At 37.6% G+C, this 18,556-nt stretch overlaps 1 protein-coding gene across 1 annotated transcript in view; it reads left to right on the top strand.

Moving 5' to 3' along the window:
- The first annotated feature begins 3,814 nt into the window (after positions 1-3,814).
- LOC149186370 (putative copper-transporting ATPase HMA5) overlaps positions 3,815-18,556 on the top strand; it is a 35,277-nt gene continuing 20,535 nt past the window's right edge. Inside the window, exons 1-2 of the mRNA XM_089410986.1 lie at positions 3,815-3,971; positions 4,104-4,432. Coding sequence (XP_089267112.1) covers positions 4,115-4,432 — 318 coding nt within the window. The 5' untranslated portion in view covers positions 3,815-3,971; positions 4,104-4,114. The remainder of the gene's footprint in view (positions 3,972-4,103; positions 4,433-18,556) is intronic.

Here is an 18,556-nt window from a genome sequence, read left to right as displayed (position 1 = left end):
AGAAGCATAGACACAACCTGACAAGCAATAAAATGGTGGAGTGGAGGATCAGTAAGGAACAATGACCCTTAGCCAAAATGGTACAAAATCAACAAAGATCATAGTATTAGAGCAACAAAAGGCAGAAACACCCACTTAAAAGTAAGAGATGGGCATAAAGAGAACCCATATATCTGAGAGCTCAAACTTAGAGAAAGAATTCCCCCTGCAGGTAGATGACAATCAACTGGTAATAATAATAGCCACTCCCAATCAAGGAGTATGGCAAAAGGTGGAGAAAAAGAAAGGAAAAATGGGGAAGCTAAATGACTTTTATCACACTTAGCCTCGACAAATTTATGTAATTTGTTTATATGGTTTCTTCTTCTTTTTGTTCACAAGCCTAAAGGCTGATATGATTAAATGCTTCGGAGCATTTGCATAATGTAATTTTGTTCATTGTTTTTCAAGTTCTTAAAATTACGATTTTTCCTAGGGTAAAAAATGTAATATATAATAAGTATATTATGATTTTTTTGGTAAAAATTGTTTGTAATTTTATAAAATAAAATAAAATTATAATATGAAAAATTGAATTGAATTGATTTATTATTTATATTACTTTTTTTTGTTCACTCAATATTATGTTTTATTATTATTATTTTTTGATATAATGTTTTATTTTAAGAGCATTACAATATTTTTCCCATAATGAATGTATATTTAAAAGTTTACACTCATTTCAACCACTACAACATCTCTTCCATATTGAATTAACATGTAAATATTTACAATCATTGGTGGACACTACATCATCTCCCCATATTGGGTGGTAGAGTATATCTAAAATGCAATTATAATACTTTTAAATTTTTTTACAATGACTAAGTTAACATGCAACACTTGTTTATTAAATAATAATTTTAAATAATTTTTTTAATAAAACAAAATTGGTTTTAAAAAATATTTATTTTTATGTATAAATTAATAAGTTAAATTATTATCGAGGATAATATCTGATATATAAATAAAAATTAAATATTATTAAAAAGTAGATGATTTTAGTGAAGGTAGCATCAAAAGATAACGACAAAGGACATGTGCTCTTTTTTTTTAGTACTATTCATTAGTTAAGAATTAGTTTTTTCCAATTTTTTAAAAATAACAATGGTAAGTCAATTATTTACAAAGTACAAATAAGAATAAATAATTTTAGATGACATCATTTTTTTTTTAATAACAAGAGCCACTTGGTGATAATGTCAATGCTTTTCCATTTTTGCAAATTGTCATCATGTGTCTTTTGTTTATTATGCAAGAATGACTATAACCACTATTTAATTAAATAAGTTACATGGGTTAGTTATATTCTTATTAAAATAAAAGTAATGGACCCTCTTTATACACTTACAATTATAAATATATATTAAAAAATAAATTATAACTTAAATTAATAGTTAGTTATCAAAGTTATTATATCTAAATATTGGAGTAATTAATAATTAGTTATAAAAATTATTAAATATATAAATATTAGAGTAATAAATAAATAGCTAGCTATATTTTTATTAAAATATAAGTCAAAGGGACTGTTTCATACACTTATTTATAAATAAATATTAAAATAAATTAATTATAAACTAAATTAATTTTAAATTAATAGTTATTTATAAAAGTTAAATAAATATATAAATATTAGAGTAATTTAAGGGAATGATAATAGAGTAATTTAAATTATAATTATGTATTACTCTAATATTTATATATTTAATAATTTTTATAACTAACTATTAATTACTCTAATATTTAGATATAATAACTTTGATAACTAACTATTAATTTAAATTAATTTAAGTTATAATTTATTTTTTAATATATATTTATAGTTGTAAGTGTATAAAAAGGGTCCATTTACTTTTATTTTAATAAGAATATAACTAACCGAAGTAACTTATTTAATTAAATAGTGGTTATACCTTAATCCTGTCCTAACTAACTAGTGAAATCTAGCTGTTACCTAGCCATTGGAGGTTCTGCTCTATCTATTTAACATGCAAAGCATGATCTGTTCATTCAACTTATCTTGACGATGAACCACACTGGTTGATTCCCTCAACAAATGAAATATCATGTGATAAAAAATCTCTCATAAACTTATATTTTTTTTCACAAAATTATTTTTATTATAATTTTAAAATCTTTAAATAATTATATATTTTTTATTTTCATTATCTTTTAAATCATAATTTATTTTCATTATATTTTAAATCATAATAAAAGGAAAATTTTAAATAATTTTTTATAAAATTATGTATGCAAATGGATTTTTTAAATATACTTATACATTTATTTTTAAGTTTAATCTCCTGTTAATTAATTAAAATAAAATTTAGATATTGTCATAACTCTAAAAATAAAAGTTATTTTAGTACTCATTTTGGTTTACAAATTTTTATATTTAAAAAAATAAATAAATATTTATATATTCTAAAATTGAAAAAACTTCTTTTCTCATAGTTTTAATAAATTAATAATTTATTTTTTTTATAATATTTAATAATTAAATTTATAACTATATTTAAAAATTCATAAATAAAGTAACAAGTATACTAACCTGTTTAGAATAAATATTTATTAGTCCCTACTTTTTGGCTTTTTAGCTTGGTATTTATCTAAACTAGTCTCTAAATTAAAATATCATAATCAGGGCCAAGCGAAGTGTTTCTTTGAGTTATACTTGTCAAGGTTGCCACGTCATTTACAAAATAAAAAATTAACAAAAAAGTTTTACCATCCAACCATTGAAGATTTTAACGTCCTTGCAACCATTGAAATGGCATCCCGCCTTCTGGTATACTCCTTGCGACCATTGAAATACCATTTACAAAATACAAAAATTAACCAAAAAAAAAATTTTACCATCTTCTCACCGCAGGAAAAAAATTCAAATTCAAATAAAATTACAATTTTTATACTTATTTTTTTATTCAGAGGGGAAATCCCCTTTGAAAAAGCTTTATATTACAGCATGATACAATTATATTAGAACGTTAATCGAGAACAATCCAGCAAATGCTTAATAATAGTTGCCAAATGCAACCAATATATAATGCGTGCGTGTTTCGAAGGCGAATAAAGAAGACAATATTGCACCGTTCCAACCACCCCCACACAACAAGGCAGTACAAATACTTACCTTTCTTTACCGAGAAGACATCAAATCAAATCCAAATATCTACGCCGAAATTCCGACCACCTAGAAAATGTTTAGGTGAAAAGTTTCCCTAACTCCGCCTAATTCCCAGGCGAGCCATATTTCCCAAGCTATCAGGCCATAAATGAATGGCAGATGTTTATGCCCACCGTTCGATTTCGAGCTTAACAAAATCGAACGGTGGACATATACACCCGCCATTCATTTATGGCCCGATAGCATGGAATTTATTGATCCCCCAATTCCCATGCTTCATCGTGCAATTCATACTTTCGGAATGTGTCTTCATACAATGTATCTGGCGATCGATCATGAGTGGAGCTGCCAACGTAGGATCGATCATGAGTGGAGCTGCCAACGTAGAATCGCAATAATGTTTTTAATTCCTGGAAAATTGGAGAGCATATGATGTTATGGTTGACTTTCTAAAATTGGAGAGCATATGATGTTATGGTTGCCTTTGGATACTTATAGTGTGGAGGTTTAAGTTATAAGTCTGACGGTCTAATCTTAGTAAGATTATATGCACCTAAAACCTGCTCTAAAAATTAATTAATTGCGGTTCCCAGCTTTCAGACCAGCAGTAAAACGTACAAAAATCAAATACGTATTCCAAAGGCGAGCCTTTCTTCTAAATAAAAAGCAGATGCCTCCCACCAAATATTTGAATTCCAGCCACTCCTTTTGAAATTTTGCATTCACTAAGATTTTGAAGGTAAAGGCGCCAGATTTGGGTCGATCTGCTTAGTAGCGTGCCGTTAAAATCGTGTTAATTCAGGTAATTTGAAGGCCCTCCATTGTGCGCAATTGTTTACGCGGTCCAAGTCAATGGTATTTTCAAAATCTTTCAGTTAAAATCGGTCTTGGGTTTCCCTATAATTGAAGGCCTGAATTCAATATTTTGTTGCAGAGCGAGCGAGAATGGGTAGCAGGTTTTTTGCTTTGTCATGCCTGGGGAAGCTGAAACACAGGGAGAATGGAGGGGAACAGGAATCCCTTGTGGTTCTCGTTCCTCCTCCCCATTATCCCTCGATGCCGAGGTACCCAATCGAATCCCCTGTAGATCCATCACCGCAGCTGGAGATCCGAAAAGCCCTCTTCAAGGTGCTTGGCATGCAGTGCTCTGCATGCGCCGCCTCGATCGAGAAGGCCGTCAAGCGTCTCGAGGGTATCGAGGATGCCACCGTCGATGTCATTCACTGCAAGGCACAAGTTGTCTATCATCCTTCGTTCGTTAATGTAAGTTTTCAACCCTTTTTTCTTCTAAGACTGAATTCGCAGTTGGGTATCAAATTTTGAATTTCTGGAAATCTGTGGGTGCTGTTTTATGGGAGGCCTAAAAACCTTAACATTTCTTTTCTTTGTTTTTGGATTTTCAACATGGGTAGTACAAGTCAGAGGTTTGATCTGACTGGGCAATATTGTTGAAAAAATTTCAGCGTCCGTGTTTGGCATTGATTTGTGGCCTTCTTTCACAGCTACTCATTTTCCATTCTTGTGAGGGGTGCCTTTTTCGCAGTCGACAGTTTCTCGTTCAATTTCTCCCTCTGCTCTGCTTTTTTTTTTTTAAATCTCATGCTTTCATAGCAAAGTGCTTTGCTATGAAAAGTTTTTTTCCATATGTAATTTAGTACCTTACTCTTTAATAAGTAGGACTAGTTGATATATTATTTTTGGTTTAAAATTTTGTGTGTAAGTTTGGCAGTGCTCTTCTTCTTCTTCTTCTTCTTTTCTTCTTTTCTTTTCTTTCTTTTTCTTTTTTTTTTTTTTTTTTTTTTTAAATTAATCATATATGGGCAGGTAACAAAAGATATTTTTGGTGGCCTCAACTTGCCCGATGGAAATCAGGTCTGTTGGCCACCGATCAGCATCATATGCCGTCCAAAATTTAAACAGTTTGAGAATATCCATCCATGCTAAATAAGCTACTGTATCCACTATATGTTTAATCATTCTACTATCAAAGTAAATGCTATCCGACTAGATCATTGTAGTAATAACAAAATTGCGTTACTTCCTATCTTATCTTCATTTAGTCATCTAATGATTCAATGGGAGTCGGGTCCTTAGCACTCGACCCAAACATTTCATTCTGCAGGAGGCTTTGAATTTGTTTTTCGATTTGGCCTAAGCGGACATTCTGATGATACTGCTGCACTTGTACAGCTTGGATCTCCCTTTGAATATCCTTTAAGCTTGGCCCCTCTTGCTGTGTTTGCAGGGGTTCCTCCAGATGCCTATTTGTTGTCATGGTCCTTGCCAGTAGGTTCTTCATAACCCAGTAAAGCTGGAATATCTGTCTGAATAGAGTTTGCTTGCCTTGGGTGTGTCTCGAGTCAATGAGCAAGGGATCCCAGTCCTCCGTTGGAGGCGGCTCTGCCGTTGCCTTGGCATTCAACTCCGCCTCCCATGTTGAAATTATGGCCTTAACCTGTGTTGGAGTTCCCCCATGGCATGCATGCATGAGGTTCTACATATTTTCCTCTCTAGTTTTCCTGCCCCTCTTTCGCTGGGTCTTGCTGGTCAAGGTTGCCAACGTTTTCTTTTTGTTGTCTGTCTGTTTGCAGGCACAACGACCCTTTTTTTCCCGGCTCCGCTTCAACCATCACCATTTTGTTTTCAATCAGAGTTCCTTCCAGCCACGACCACTCCCGACTTCTTTCTTTGTCCCGGAGCAGGAGCGCCAGAGTAAGAAGGGGAGGAAAATTAAATAGACCTGTAAGCGTAGCGTAAGCAGAAACATTAAAACCAAACCATATGGCAGTGTTGTCATCCGGCCATTCCATGTGAAACACCATTGCAGAGTCTCGATTCTAGGTTTTGTGGGTGTAACCCGAATTCCCCCCAACCTCTTCATAGCTTGCCTTTGTCCTTACTGTGCCTAGTTTTAAATTATTTTCTTCCCTCTGCCTCTCATTTCTCCCCTTAGTGCAACCAGCTCGTTGGCTTCTTGGTTTAGGCCCTACGACAACTAGTTTGACGAACTCGCAGGTTTTGGAATACATAGGAAAAAGGATGCAAATGGCTGACCAAGTTCTGACTGAATTGATAGGCCCTTTGGTTTGGAGACTCCGGCTTGTCATTCTTGCCCCTATGGACATTGAAACTACCATATAACCCAACTTTGACTAAATTGGCTGAGAGGTTGGTAAAGGACATACCCAAGATAAACAACATTCCCTCCCTTCGGTCTTTCATTCTACCCTCTACCCTACCATGTCTCCGGTTCCACGGAATTAACCACGCCAGTGTATAATTGACAACTGCACTGGGGTTCGAGTCCCCTAATTCCCTGTTAATGCCCCACTGCTCCAAAGGTTTACCAGGAAGCTGAACAACAGTTGGTAGGTCAGGTTTTCCAACTTTATGATACCCCGACACCCCGTTCCTAGCCCACTAGGCTTGAGAATCACCCGAGAACTAGACAAAACTAGACTGGACAGACATGTAATCGGTTTGGATCCCAGACCCCCCTTTCTTTCCTTTCTGGCTCAGAGAATTGCTAGGCGACTGTAGGCCCTCAGGGGAGCCTCGACCCCTTCTTGGTCCCAGACACCTGGTATTAACGAAGGCAAGAGTGAAGTTCACAACCCAAGTGCCAAGAGCTGCCCCTAACCCTCCATGTATCCCCTTTTTCCCCAACAGGTTACCATATAATGCAGAAATTAAAGTACTAGACATCAACAATAGAGAACCAAACCAAATTCGATCAGAAACATGCGAAACCACCACCATTGGTTGCCAGGTCAGCCTCCATTCTTGTAGCATTGATTCCATATGAAGATTAAGGTGGGTCTGAATTACATAACAATTCCCTCCGAAGCGTTGGTGGCGTCTTTCTGGTGGCGGCGACAATCCTTCCTCTCGCATGCAAGTTCCTTCCCCCAGCTTCCAGTCTCGTTTCCTGCGACCGAATTCCACCTCAAAACTTGCATGCATGCTCTAGTTCCATTCACCACCTTTCTCCCTCGTTTAACAGTTAGCCTTACCATTTGCCTTCCTAAGGTAACTGACACCTATTGCCATTCTCTCCCGGTTCTTATTGTCGCGCGCGTGTGGGGTCCTTGGGTGGGCCGCCCACCAGCCCTGGCCACTTGCCCCTCACACATGTCTTTGATCCGTCGAGGAATCTCCTTTTCCATAACACCTCGATTGAGGGCCCTTACTTCCTTCCTTGTCTTCTTCCAGAATCTCCCTCGAGCATCCATACCTTCTACCTGGTTTGTCTCAGTCCCGTGGATGTCCAGGTTCTTTCTCGGATTACCGCAACCCCAGTTTGCCAGGAGGTCAGCTGCGGAATTCCCTGAACGACGTACATGTGCTGGGATAAGGTATGCTATATCTTTGATGAGAACCCCTATTTCTTGGACTATCCTTGTTGGAGAAGATGAAAACTCCTTTTCTCCCTGCTTCAGGCATAGGATCCCATTCAATTCACAAGAACAGTGGATGAATCGATCCTTGAAGAGATAAATCCTAGAGGAGTGACATTAAAGAGTGCATGGCTAAGTCGCTAGGATATTTGGGTACAGGTGCAGGTACTGGTATGGCACTTTTGAAAAAAGTCAGGGCACATCAATAGTATATATATAGCATGTGGGTTTAATGGTTAAGAGCATGCATTTTCCTTTAAGAAGTGACAAGTTCAAATCTAGAGAAATTCAGAGGGGTAAAGTATGTATATCTCTGTAAATTTTAGCAGTCAAAGAGGTGAATCTCTTGTCTCACAAACAAAGTCTAGTAAACCAATTTGGTTTAAACTTGACATTAAGAAATCTGTGCTTGGGTCACAGCCATACAACAATAGTACAAAATGATGAGTTTCAGGCTGTCTCTATCACCTTTATCTGTGGCCTGAATTCGAAAAGAAAGGAAGTCTAGTGCACTAGTATTCAAAAATAGCAGGAGGTATATATCCTAAAAGAATACTAGAAGTTTACAACACCTAACTTGCCTATATTAACAGAGTTTATTACTTTATTTTAGTTCCACCATCACTTAGAATGTCTTCATTTAGAAGTTCCTCATTTTCCTGAGTGGGGAAAAACATTTAGATCAGGAATTTCTAAAATGTTGTGATTGGTAGAGTTACTCGAAAAAGGAGAATTTTGCTGAATCCAGTGCAGGCTGTGTTGAAGATACTCCATGTCGACGAATGCCAGCTATTTCATTATTAGTACTCCAAAGTTGAGACCTATGTTCCACTATCTTCTCCTTTTCATATATTAAATGGGATATTATTTGATTACGACGAATTTGGAGCTGTAAATTTTTTTTTTGTAGCAATGTGAGCTCCTCCTCCTAGTGTCTCTGTTCATTACTCCCAGCTCACTTCCTTTGTGCCATAAGGAGTTGGGATTCACAGACTTTGTATTGCTTCTTTTCTAACCCTGAAGACTTCTTAATGCAGACCCTTGTCTCAATATCGATCACCGGACTCCCTCCTTAACAGACCAACTCCCACTACTCTACACAAGATAACTAGACCACACTAGACTCCCTCTTTAACAGACCGACTGAAGAAGGGCAGCACCATACAGTCAATTTGAGAGTTCTAATTATGCAATCGACGTCTTTGCCTATTTCCCCAAAGCATAGTAAATAGAGATATTGTCCTTGCTTTGCCTCATCGGATTTCGTCATGTCGCAATTAATGAAGTTAATGTGAGACACAGTCCAAAGTTGCCTACCCTTTGCTTGGATCAACTGCTCCCATGATTTCCATGGCCAGCGCATTGCATGACCAAAGATTGCTATACTCATTATTCCTTGATCCAACAACATTTGGATAGGGAGTATCATCTCATCATTATGTGAGACTCCTTGATCCAACAACATTTGGATAGGGAATATCATCTCATCATTAATTAGAATGTGATCTACACATGATACAGAGGATGCTGGCTCGTGCCAAGATTGGTCTTGCATCACCATAATTTTTTCCTATGTCATTCTTACCTTAGCATGCTTCTTACTCCAATCCTATGCTTGGACATAATCCTCCCGCTGTATATAACGAGCCATCATTGGTACACCTACATGTTCCATAATTCCAATAAAGGACACATGGAGTCCATACATTAAATAATTTTTAACTCTATTGCCAACCTCCCAATAACATCTTGATAAGATTGGCAAATGGCCAGTTTTTTAACTTGCTGATTTTATCTGCCGATTTTTTCGAGAGTTTTTCAAATTTTAAGAAGTCATGATTTAATTGATAAAATCACGATTTTACGTGAGTTAAATGAAAAAATTGTCTGGAGGGGGATTAAATCTTAAAATCAGGAGTTTTTGGAAATTGAAAAAAATGCATATTTTTGTACAATTTTGCCGTTTTTTTCTAACGATTTTTTCAATTTTCAGACCTTTGTTGATTTATTCTCGAGTTCAACTTTTGCAACATTGGTTTTTATAGTGCATCAAATGGATTATGGGATTTGAAAATATCCAACTTGTTCATTTATGAGCAAGGTTTTGGCCTCCTTCTCGGTTCCTCTATTTGCCATTAGATTTGCTTGTTGATTGTTTTGCCTCAAAACAGGGAATATAGAGAATTCAATTGTGTGTTTCAAGAAAACTCTGATTCTTTGAAGAATAGGTTTTTAATTTATTCCACTTGGATAGAATTTTTAAGGAGGCAGGAAATAATATTTTTGGAATCCCTAATGATGATTACTTTCTGAATCTTTAGTGCTCTTGCTTGAATTGTATCTTGTAGGAGAGCATAAGCTTCTACTTGATTATTTGTTGCTACGCCTAAACTCCAAGCATAAGAAAGTTCCACTTGTCCTTTGGGGCATAAGATCACCCCTCACTCCTACCACCCCATTATTATTATAATATTTTTTTTGTCGATCAACAAAATTGCTATTATATTATCAAAAAGATGTAGATTACATAGTATCGGTCAACAACTCTCTCGGCCTCACTCTGACCGAATTTGTTGGTTAGGAGATCCAGATCATAGTGCAAAAGATTTTTCCATTCAAATCCTACTTCATGAGGGAAAAAGAGCCATACATACCAAACTAAATACAAAACCAATAAGCAACCAGTGGATCACATGTCAAGGTGGCAGATGGAAAGGTTGGACAAGCAGAGCAGCCATTGGATCGTGTCCTTCATGGACATGGAAATCTATATGCTCCAGTCTCGCTTCTATCTCATTCAGACAGTCGTTGTTCTGACATTGGCTTTTGCTACATTGGCCAATTGCTCCAAGATCTCATTCTGGCTATATTGTATGTCATTAATATAGGCCACTAGCTCATTCCTGTCTTCATATCTATGTTCCCGAAGGATATCTAGGTTGGCTTGGATTCCTTGCAGTTGATCAACAATCGTGTCCAAAGAGGGAGGTTGAACAATGTCGGGCCCATGGCAATCTCACCTTCCAGCGCCATACCCCCATACTCATCACTCTGGTCTTCCGCTTTGTCCCCCCTCGCTCCTCGCTGCCCACGAAGTCCACCACCTCTTTGAGGTCTTCCTCACTGGTAGAGCATCCTTGCAAGAATCATTTCACATTGGGCCTGCACCTCGAGGCTTCCACCTCCCCTGACGAGACTCTTCTGCACCAACTCCCCTGGAATACAAGGCTCTAGTCTTTGAGTTGGCTAGGGTGTGGGGAAGGGAAACCAACACGCCCTTACTATCCACAACACCCTAAAATATACAAAAAGCACACCAGAAGGAGACTCGCCATTAGCCACAGGGTGCCTTGCCCAAACAGTTGCTTTCCCCAAGGACCCAACAATATAGGAGCAACCTCGACTCTTACATTGACCCCAGGAGGCCCTAACTCCCACAAGACTCTGAACCACTAACAAGACACAACAGAAAGAGAAAACCTTGTCATCCAGTCTAAGAATTTTAGTATCAAGATACATACCAGTCTCGAACTCACCCACAACCAAAACTTGAGGAAGTTGAAATTATGGAATTCTGCCACCTTACGGAAGAGAAACCAACTGCGCTATGGACAATGAGTTTTCATACTCAGTGTGACCCTGAGCGGGCCCAACCCATTCGCAACTTGGAGGAATGAGCCATTTACAAAGGGAAGAGACCCATTCCTCACCTAGTTGAAGCACAACAACAAGAGACCGACGAAACCCAACATCAATTATGCTATACAGGCACCCATAAATCAAGAGCACAATGCTGGTGTTCTTCCACTACCTTGCAAGGAACACTGAGACTCTAACAGTAACTAGGAACCAAGAGAAATTATTATTACAATATTATGAGGTAGACATTGCAACATTTTATTTATGGTTGACATTGATTTTTTTGTTGTTGTTATTATTAATATATATATTCTTTATGCTGAGTGTCAAGTCCATGTTGAGCACAAAAGGAATTACGTATCTCCCTCATATTGGATTATAGAAAATGTCTTTTGGTGCAATGAAAAATGAAGCTTGGGGATAGTTCTCAAACTTTTTTTAATCAAAGAAGATTTCCATGGAGCTTTAGCCTTCTTGTTCATTTCTTCAATTAAGAAAGCCCTTGATGGATTTTGTCCACTAAACTTGCTCCACAAGATAAGATAATATTATTAATATCTAATAGATGATTAGAAAAGTAGGTCCCATGGGACTAGAAGAGTACATACATTGTAAATAAAATCTGGAAGTGCAAAGTAATTCCTAGATCAAGATTAAAAAGTAGGAACCAAGTGTTTAGCTAATAGCTAAATTAGTAAATATCTATCCAAGACATCTAAGTGTCTAGTTGAAAGCTAATATCATAAAAATGTGCCCTTTAGGCTAGCATTTTATTTTGAAAACTCTATAAATTAACTTTCCATGGGAATAAAAAAATGAAGCTTGGGAACAATTGTCAAACCTTTTTTAATCAGATTTCTAACGAGGCCTTAGCTTGTCTGGATCATTTCTTCAATTGAGGAAGCACTTGGAGGATTTTGTCCACAAAACTTGCTCCATAAGATTAGATAATAGTATCAATATCTAAAAAATGGCCACAAAAGTAGGTCAAAGGGATTAAAAATGTACATCCATTGTATTTTAGAAGTGCAAAAATAACTAGTGTTCCACGGGGACGCGCCCCTTAGGCTAGGGGACGCGCTCTGATGCTCCCCCACACTCTGGGGACGGGGAAACTCTTGGGGAAACGTTTCCCCCACGTCCCCTTTTTTGGGAAACTCCAGGGGGACGTTTTTTTGGCGATGAAATGTGACTCCTTTGCAAAGAGGATGGGGGGATGTCAGGGGGATGCAAGGTGGACGCATATGCGTCCCCCCATTTTTTTGTCTACTAATTTTTATAAAACATTAAACAAATACAAATTTAAATATATGAAAAAAAAACAAAACAAAAAATGAAAAAATGAAACTATATTAAAACTTAAAACTTGTTAAAACTTATTTAAAAAAAGAAAATTAAATTATATATATATATATATTTTGTAAGCTTGGTAGGTCTACATCTTCATCGTGTCCAACTTCTCTCACCCAAATCGGGGGATAGCACAAGATTTGAACCCAAGAATTCTGTTTCGGTGAGACGTCATTTCCAAGGCCATTGCCAATTGAGCTACCAAGTGGAAAATAAATTAAATTATATTAAAATTTAAAACTTAAAAAATAAAATAAAAACAATAACAAAAATATAAAACTTAAAGTATATTAAAACTTAAGACTTAGTATTTATTAATATTATTTAGTACTTTTTAAGAAATTTACAAGTATTTCTCTGTTGCTTTCTATGTTTACTTTTAGTTTAGTATTCTATGGCTATTTTAGACTTCAACATAATGTCAATGTCATTGTCATATGATGAATTTACTTTTTATCGTTTTTCGAAATTTGTTGGGCATTGCATAATTTCAATTGTCAAATGATGAATTTATTAATTTAATTTAGATGTACCTTGCATCATGCCAAATGATAATTCATATATATTGAAAGTTTATTTTTTATTAAAACACTAAGTGTGCTATATCTATTATATTTTTTATCTTTTGGGATCTTATAGTGGTATTAGAGAGCTGCCCAACCTGCCAGCCTGAGGGTTTCATGCAGGGAACATCGGTGAGATTTATTCTCACCCTTGTCAACATTACCATCTTCTGTGGTATTTGATATCAACCTAGGTGGTATCTTATTTTTCAGTCAAATTTGAATCCCTCCTACAACCAGTTTGAGAATCAGATTTATATCTGTAAAGGTGTTGACACCTAATCTTCATGATTGGGGAATTTGTAAAATAAATAAATCAGAAATGTGAACAGTCATCGGAAGATGAACTGAACAATCACTCCTAATGTATAAAACAATAACATACCTATGGAATAAACACCAATCAGTTTTTCTGCCCTTGGAGAGTTACTGCCTGGCCTGACATGGTATCAGAGCCAGCGCCATTTTTGGCTTCTAACTGCCATTGTAACTCCTTTTTGCCATTTTTTAGAAATTTGGGTCTACCCTCTGCCTGACAGGGTCTGCCCTCTGCGTGATAATCTGGATAACGCTTTGCATACCCATCGAATACCCAATGCTCTGTGTTGAAGATTTAGCATTGATCTCTTTGTTTTTCCGTTTACTGTATATGCATTAAGCCTAACCTGTGCAGAAATGTATATCACACTGCTCCGATTATCTTGATATCACGCTGCTCTGAAGAACTCTCTTCACGCTGGTATAACAACGCACCCTCCATACGCTGGTATATCATGCTGCTCTCTCCATAAACGCTGTTGAATATTCTATACATAACGCTGTTGCATATAACGTTGTCTGGTATCCTTGAAGAAGTTCTGTTGCAGCAATCGCTGCTCCTACAAAACCCAGACCTGCTCTCTCCACGCTAGTCGGCCTCCCTCCATATGCTGTTGCTCTCTCCACGCTAGTCGGCCTCTCTCCATTCACAGTGCTCCAGGTTCAATCCTTGTATGAAATTCTTGGTAAACGCTGCTTCATATATACGCTGCTCTGGATATCATATATACGCTGTTTCATATACGTTATATATACGCTGCTCCCTCCATATATACGTTGTTTCATATATGTCATATATACGCTGTTCCTGGTATATATAACATTGTTTTCACATAAGTTTAGCTGGTATAAAAAAAAAGGGAAGTACCTGCCTTTTTGATTTGCGTCCCCAAAAGACTCGTGCTATCAGGCCACCCTTACCAAGCATTAGGCATCATTGAAGACTGAAAGACAGAAAAAGAAAGAGATGTATTTTCCAATGAGAAAGTATGCAGTCAAAGTATAAAGAATAGGATTCGAGCATAGGGATTTATATTTATGTCCAAGTGTTTGGCAAATTCTGATTTGCATCAGATTTCTGATTCGCTTTAAGCAGTTGATACTATTTCTCTTGAATTGCAACCAGATTGTAGAAAAAAAAAATTTGGTGATATTCTATATGCATAGAATATAGTTTTGATCTTTGTATATTAATTCAAGAAGGAAGAATAAGGCTGTATTATTTTTGAAGCACATTTTCCCAGCAGAAGTATTTTTCTATCAGCAGAAGGTTTTTTTTTACAGAATGCATTCAATCATCTCTATGGTAGGGATAGTTCTCACTGGCAAGGAGAACTATCCTGAATGGTCCCGGATGATAAAACACACCCTCATCTTCAATGAGTTGCGGAAGGGAGTGTGTGTCGGAGAAGGAGACAATGATCCAGTGCAGCCTACATCAGACAAAGAGCTCGTCATTTGGGATAACAAGAACAGCAAAGCATATGCATTAATCGCAACATCTGTAAATGAAGAAGTAAGTCGCCATATTTCATCATATTCAACTGCCTTTGAAGCTTTACAAAAGCTCAAAGAACTCTATGACTCACATTCTGCACTTGAAGTTGTTCAGCTCATGAATAAACTCTTCACTCTTGAACTGAAAAATAATGATCCTCTTGCTCTTGCATCTGAAGTAAAATCCATAATGCATGATATCAAATCCACTAAGGTTGAACTGGATATCCCTCTTATTGCTTTTCTCAAGGCACTCTATCCTACCTACTCCAATTATCTTGAGTCTTTACAAGCAAATGGAAATCTTAAAGATATAATTTTTGACTCTCTTGTGAAAAAGTTTGCTGAAAGAGAGAAAGCCTTTGGAAAGAAGACAATCCTTGAATCTTCTGAAGAGACTGTTTGCCTTTGTTAAATTGGCAACTAGGGCCAAACTCCATGTGGATCAGCTTATTTATGACAGCTGATATTTTTATTGGATCCCTCTCGTCGAGAGGTGTAGGATTGATCCAAAGATCATCCGATTCCGATAAGTATTTATGGAGATATGAATTTATTTTGTTTATATAATTATTACCAAGCCGACCAGCAACTTGAGTAGGCTCAGAAGCCCAATAGACGTGTCTATTCATCATCTACGTTCTAGTATAAATTGGTGAGGATTTGAAGTCATTTTAACACACATTCTTGGTGTGTTCTCCTCCTCTCCACGTCTTGGGTTTTTGGAGAAGGAGGGACACCTAAAATATACATTTGCTGATGCCCTAGCCGCAGTAGCTGATGCCCTAGCCACAGTTCAGTTGTGCCCTAGCCACAGTGCAGATGATGCCCTAGCCGCAGGCTTATAAGAAGATCTAAATGCAGATAAGAGGAGACTTATGTGCAGCATGAATAAGCCCCTATACTGCTGTCCTAAAGAGGCTCCTATCTGCGGTGCTAAAGAGCCCTATCCACTGTTCCAAAGTGCCCTAACCGCAGGTCAAGAGATGCCCTAAATCCGCAGTCTGTTGAGCCCTTATTCACAGCTAAACAGTGATCCTATTCCACAGCAACTGGAGCCTAATACGCAGCTAAGAGGAGGTTCTATACACAGCCAATACGGAGGCCCTAATACGCTGCCTGTAGCAGCCTAAACGCAGTCTACACACAGCATATATATACGCACAGCCTGAAGCACTTGTACACTGTCCACGCTGGAATGAAGACGCAGTCCACCCTTGGTATGACAATCTTCGTATTACATGGATAAGGTATGACTATATGCTGTTGTGGTATGCCTGTAGAATACCTGGTATAAGGATGACCATATCATGGATCTATTCTATAGATCACATGCCTATTTATAAGGAAAAGCTGTACCCAAGCTACTACAATCTAATAATCATTGTTGCAGTAATGATAAGGATATCAGAGATGGTCATCATGCTGTAGAACTCATTGGAGACCTGGTTGATATAATGAAATGACTGTCATAATAGAAATCTCTGTATAGCAATGAGAGCAGTAAACCAGTCATTGAGTACACATTAGATGGGTGCAGATCCTTGATGTTGAGATCAACACTGTGATATTTGGGTACAGCGTAACATGATGAATGGGCAGCGTGAAGATCATGAGCAGCATGTAGGATGCTGTGTGTTGGCGCTATACTGTAAGGTACAACAAATGAACGAGATGCAGAATGATGATAGGTGAAGGAGTCACCTTGAGAATCAGTTGAAGCAGAATGTCTTCAACTGATCTCATAATTATACGAAATGATCTATGCTAGATCTAGATAAGTCAAAGTATTGACTGCTGTTGTAAATGTACTCTCTCTCTCTCTTTCTCTGCTGAACTTTGAAGATAAAAGAAGATTTGATCAAAGGGTTTCCCCACACATTGTGGGGTTTGTCCCTGGCTCGCGCCATATCTTGTGTCCTCTTGTCTTGGCTTGTCTTCTGCGTTTTGTATTTATGTTCTATCTGCAGTTTATCGTAATGCTGATGTGATTGCTAACAGTGAAAATTTAAATAAATTGCTCAAGCATAGAACATACCTAAAATTTAACATGGTATCGGAGCTGAGGTGAAGACAATGCCCAAGCAAGAGTGAAAGAGCAATCACCAAAGGCAGTTGGGACAAGACAGAAGGATCAATGGGTTCCCCATAATTCACCTAGGGTGAAGTCAAAGCAGAGAATGTTATCAGAATGGCACAGCAGGAGTTTCTGATGGCCCATCTAATGATCCCTTCATTGGGAAGTTCGGATCTAAGGGTGGAAGGAAAGGCAGATGCCTTGTTGAAATAAGTTCGGCCGTTATGCGAAGGAGTGTCCGAATGGCAGGGACACATCTCTTGATGAAGATAACAATCATTCCTGGGCGATTAAAGGAATGACTGGTAATGCAGGTCATCAAGGAAATGGTCGACTCTTCCACGAAAGCAAGAAACCCTAAAATCTCTTCTATGTACCTGATCGCAAGAAGAACCTGGTGTCCATCTGAATGGAAGTCGAAGGTTACAAAGGTACGTGTTTGAAAATAGATATTTTAAAGATACTTTTGAGTTCAGGGTTGTATCAAGTTGCAGGAAGTCCATTGGGGACCATGTCCATTGACTCAGCACCGGAGGTCTGTGAGTCAGATGGTGACTTAAATGCCTGAATTCAAAAGGGAGCATGCAGGTACTTGTCTGAAATGTACTGAAGGAAAATATTATAAGGGGACCATTCCCCTCATGCAGCAGGTCCACAGGCTTGGAACAACCTGAGGAGTTTGAGACTCATGATCGAGAATCTCATGTAAACAGGTGGAAGAAAGCCCTCTATGGCTTGAAGCAAAACACCTCGGGCATAGTATGAGAGGATTGATAGCTGTCTAATGCAGCTGAGACTCACCAGGAGTGAAACTGATCCAAACCATTACTCGAAGGTTGTGGATGATAAACCTCTCATACCGGCACCTATGTCTGACAGGTGCAGACCCTCTCATTTATAGGAGATAGAGGGAGTTGGATTCTGAATGTGAAAAGATAAGCTGCAAGCCTGTGACTACCTCAAGGGTCTTAACTTTCAGAAGTTATATGGTAGTGATGTCGGACCTGATTTGGGAAATGCCTCTGAGTTTTATAAACTCATTCGCATTGATGTTCTTGGAGAACCTCTGTCCGGACATCTGTGTTGCAGTTAGCATGGTGAGCTCATATTTGGTTGAGCCTCACTGGATTGGTGCCAAGAATCTTCTGAGGTATCTTCAGGGCACAATCTCTCATGGATTGAGATACACTGCCGAAAAGATGAAATTGCATTATTATTCGAATGCTGAATGGGCAGGCAGTGTGGAGGATCACTAAAGCACTTTTAAGTGCTCTTTCTCTTTGGAATCTGCCTCGATACCCTGGATGAGCAGGAAGAAGAAGTCGGTGACTCTGAGCACCACTAAGGCAGAATACATTACTGATAGTATGGCCTTCTGTGAGGCAGTCTGGTTGCTGAAGCTCTTCAGTGAGCTGTTTGTACACATGATGAATACCACTGTGATTCTCTGTGACAACCAGAGATGGGATTCGATTATTGAGGAATCCTGTATTCGTCGATTGCTCCAGCCGATAGACATCATCTGGGATATGGTAAGTTGATGATC

This window comes from Pinus tabuliformis, chromosome 3_1 (assembly GCF_031772625.1).
Source record: "Pinus tabuliformis cultivar Carrire ecotype Pingquan chromosome 3_1, CPIR1, whole genome shotgun sequence".
Lineage (NCBI taxonomy): Eukaryota > Viridiplantae > Streptophyta > Pinopsida > Pinales > Pinaceae > Pinus > Pinus tabuliformis.
This window is presented reverse-complemented; position numbering and strand designations above follow the sequence as displayed.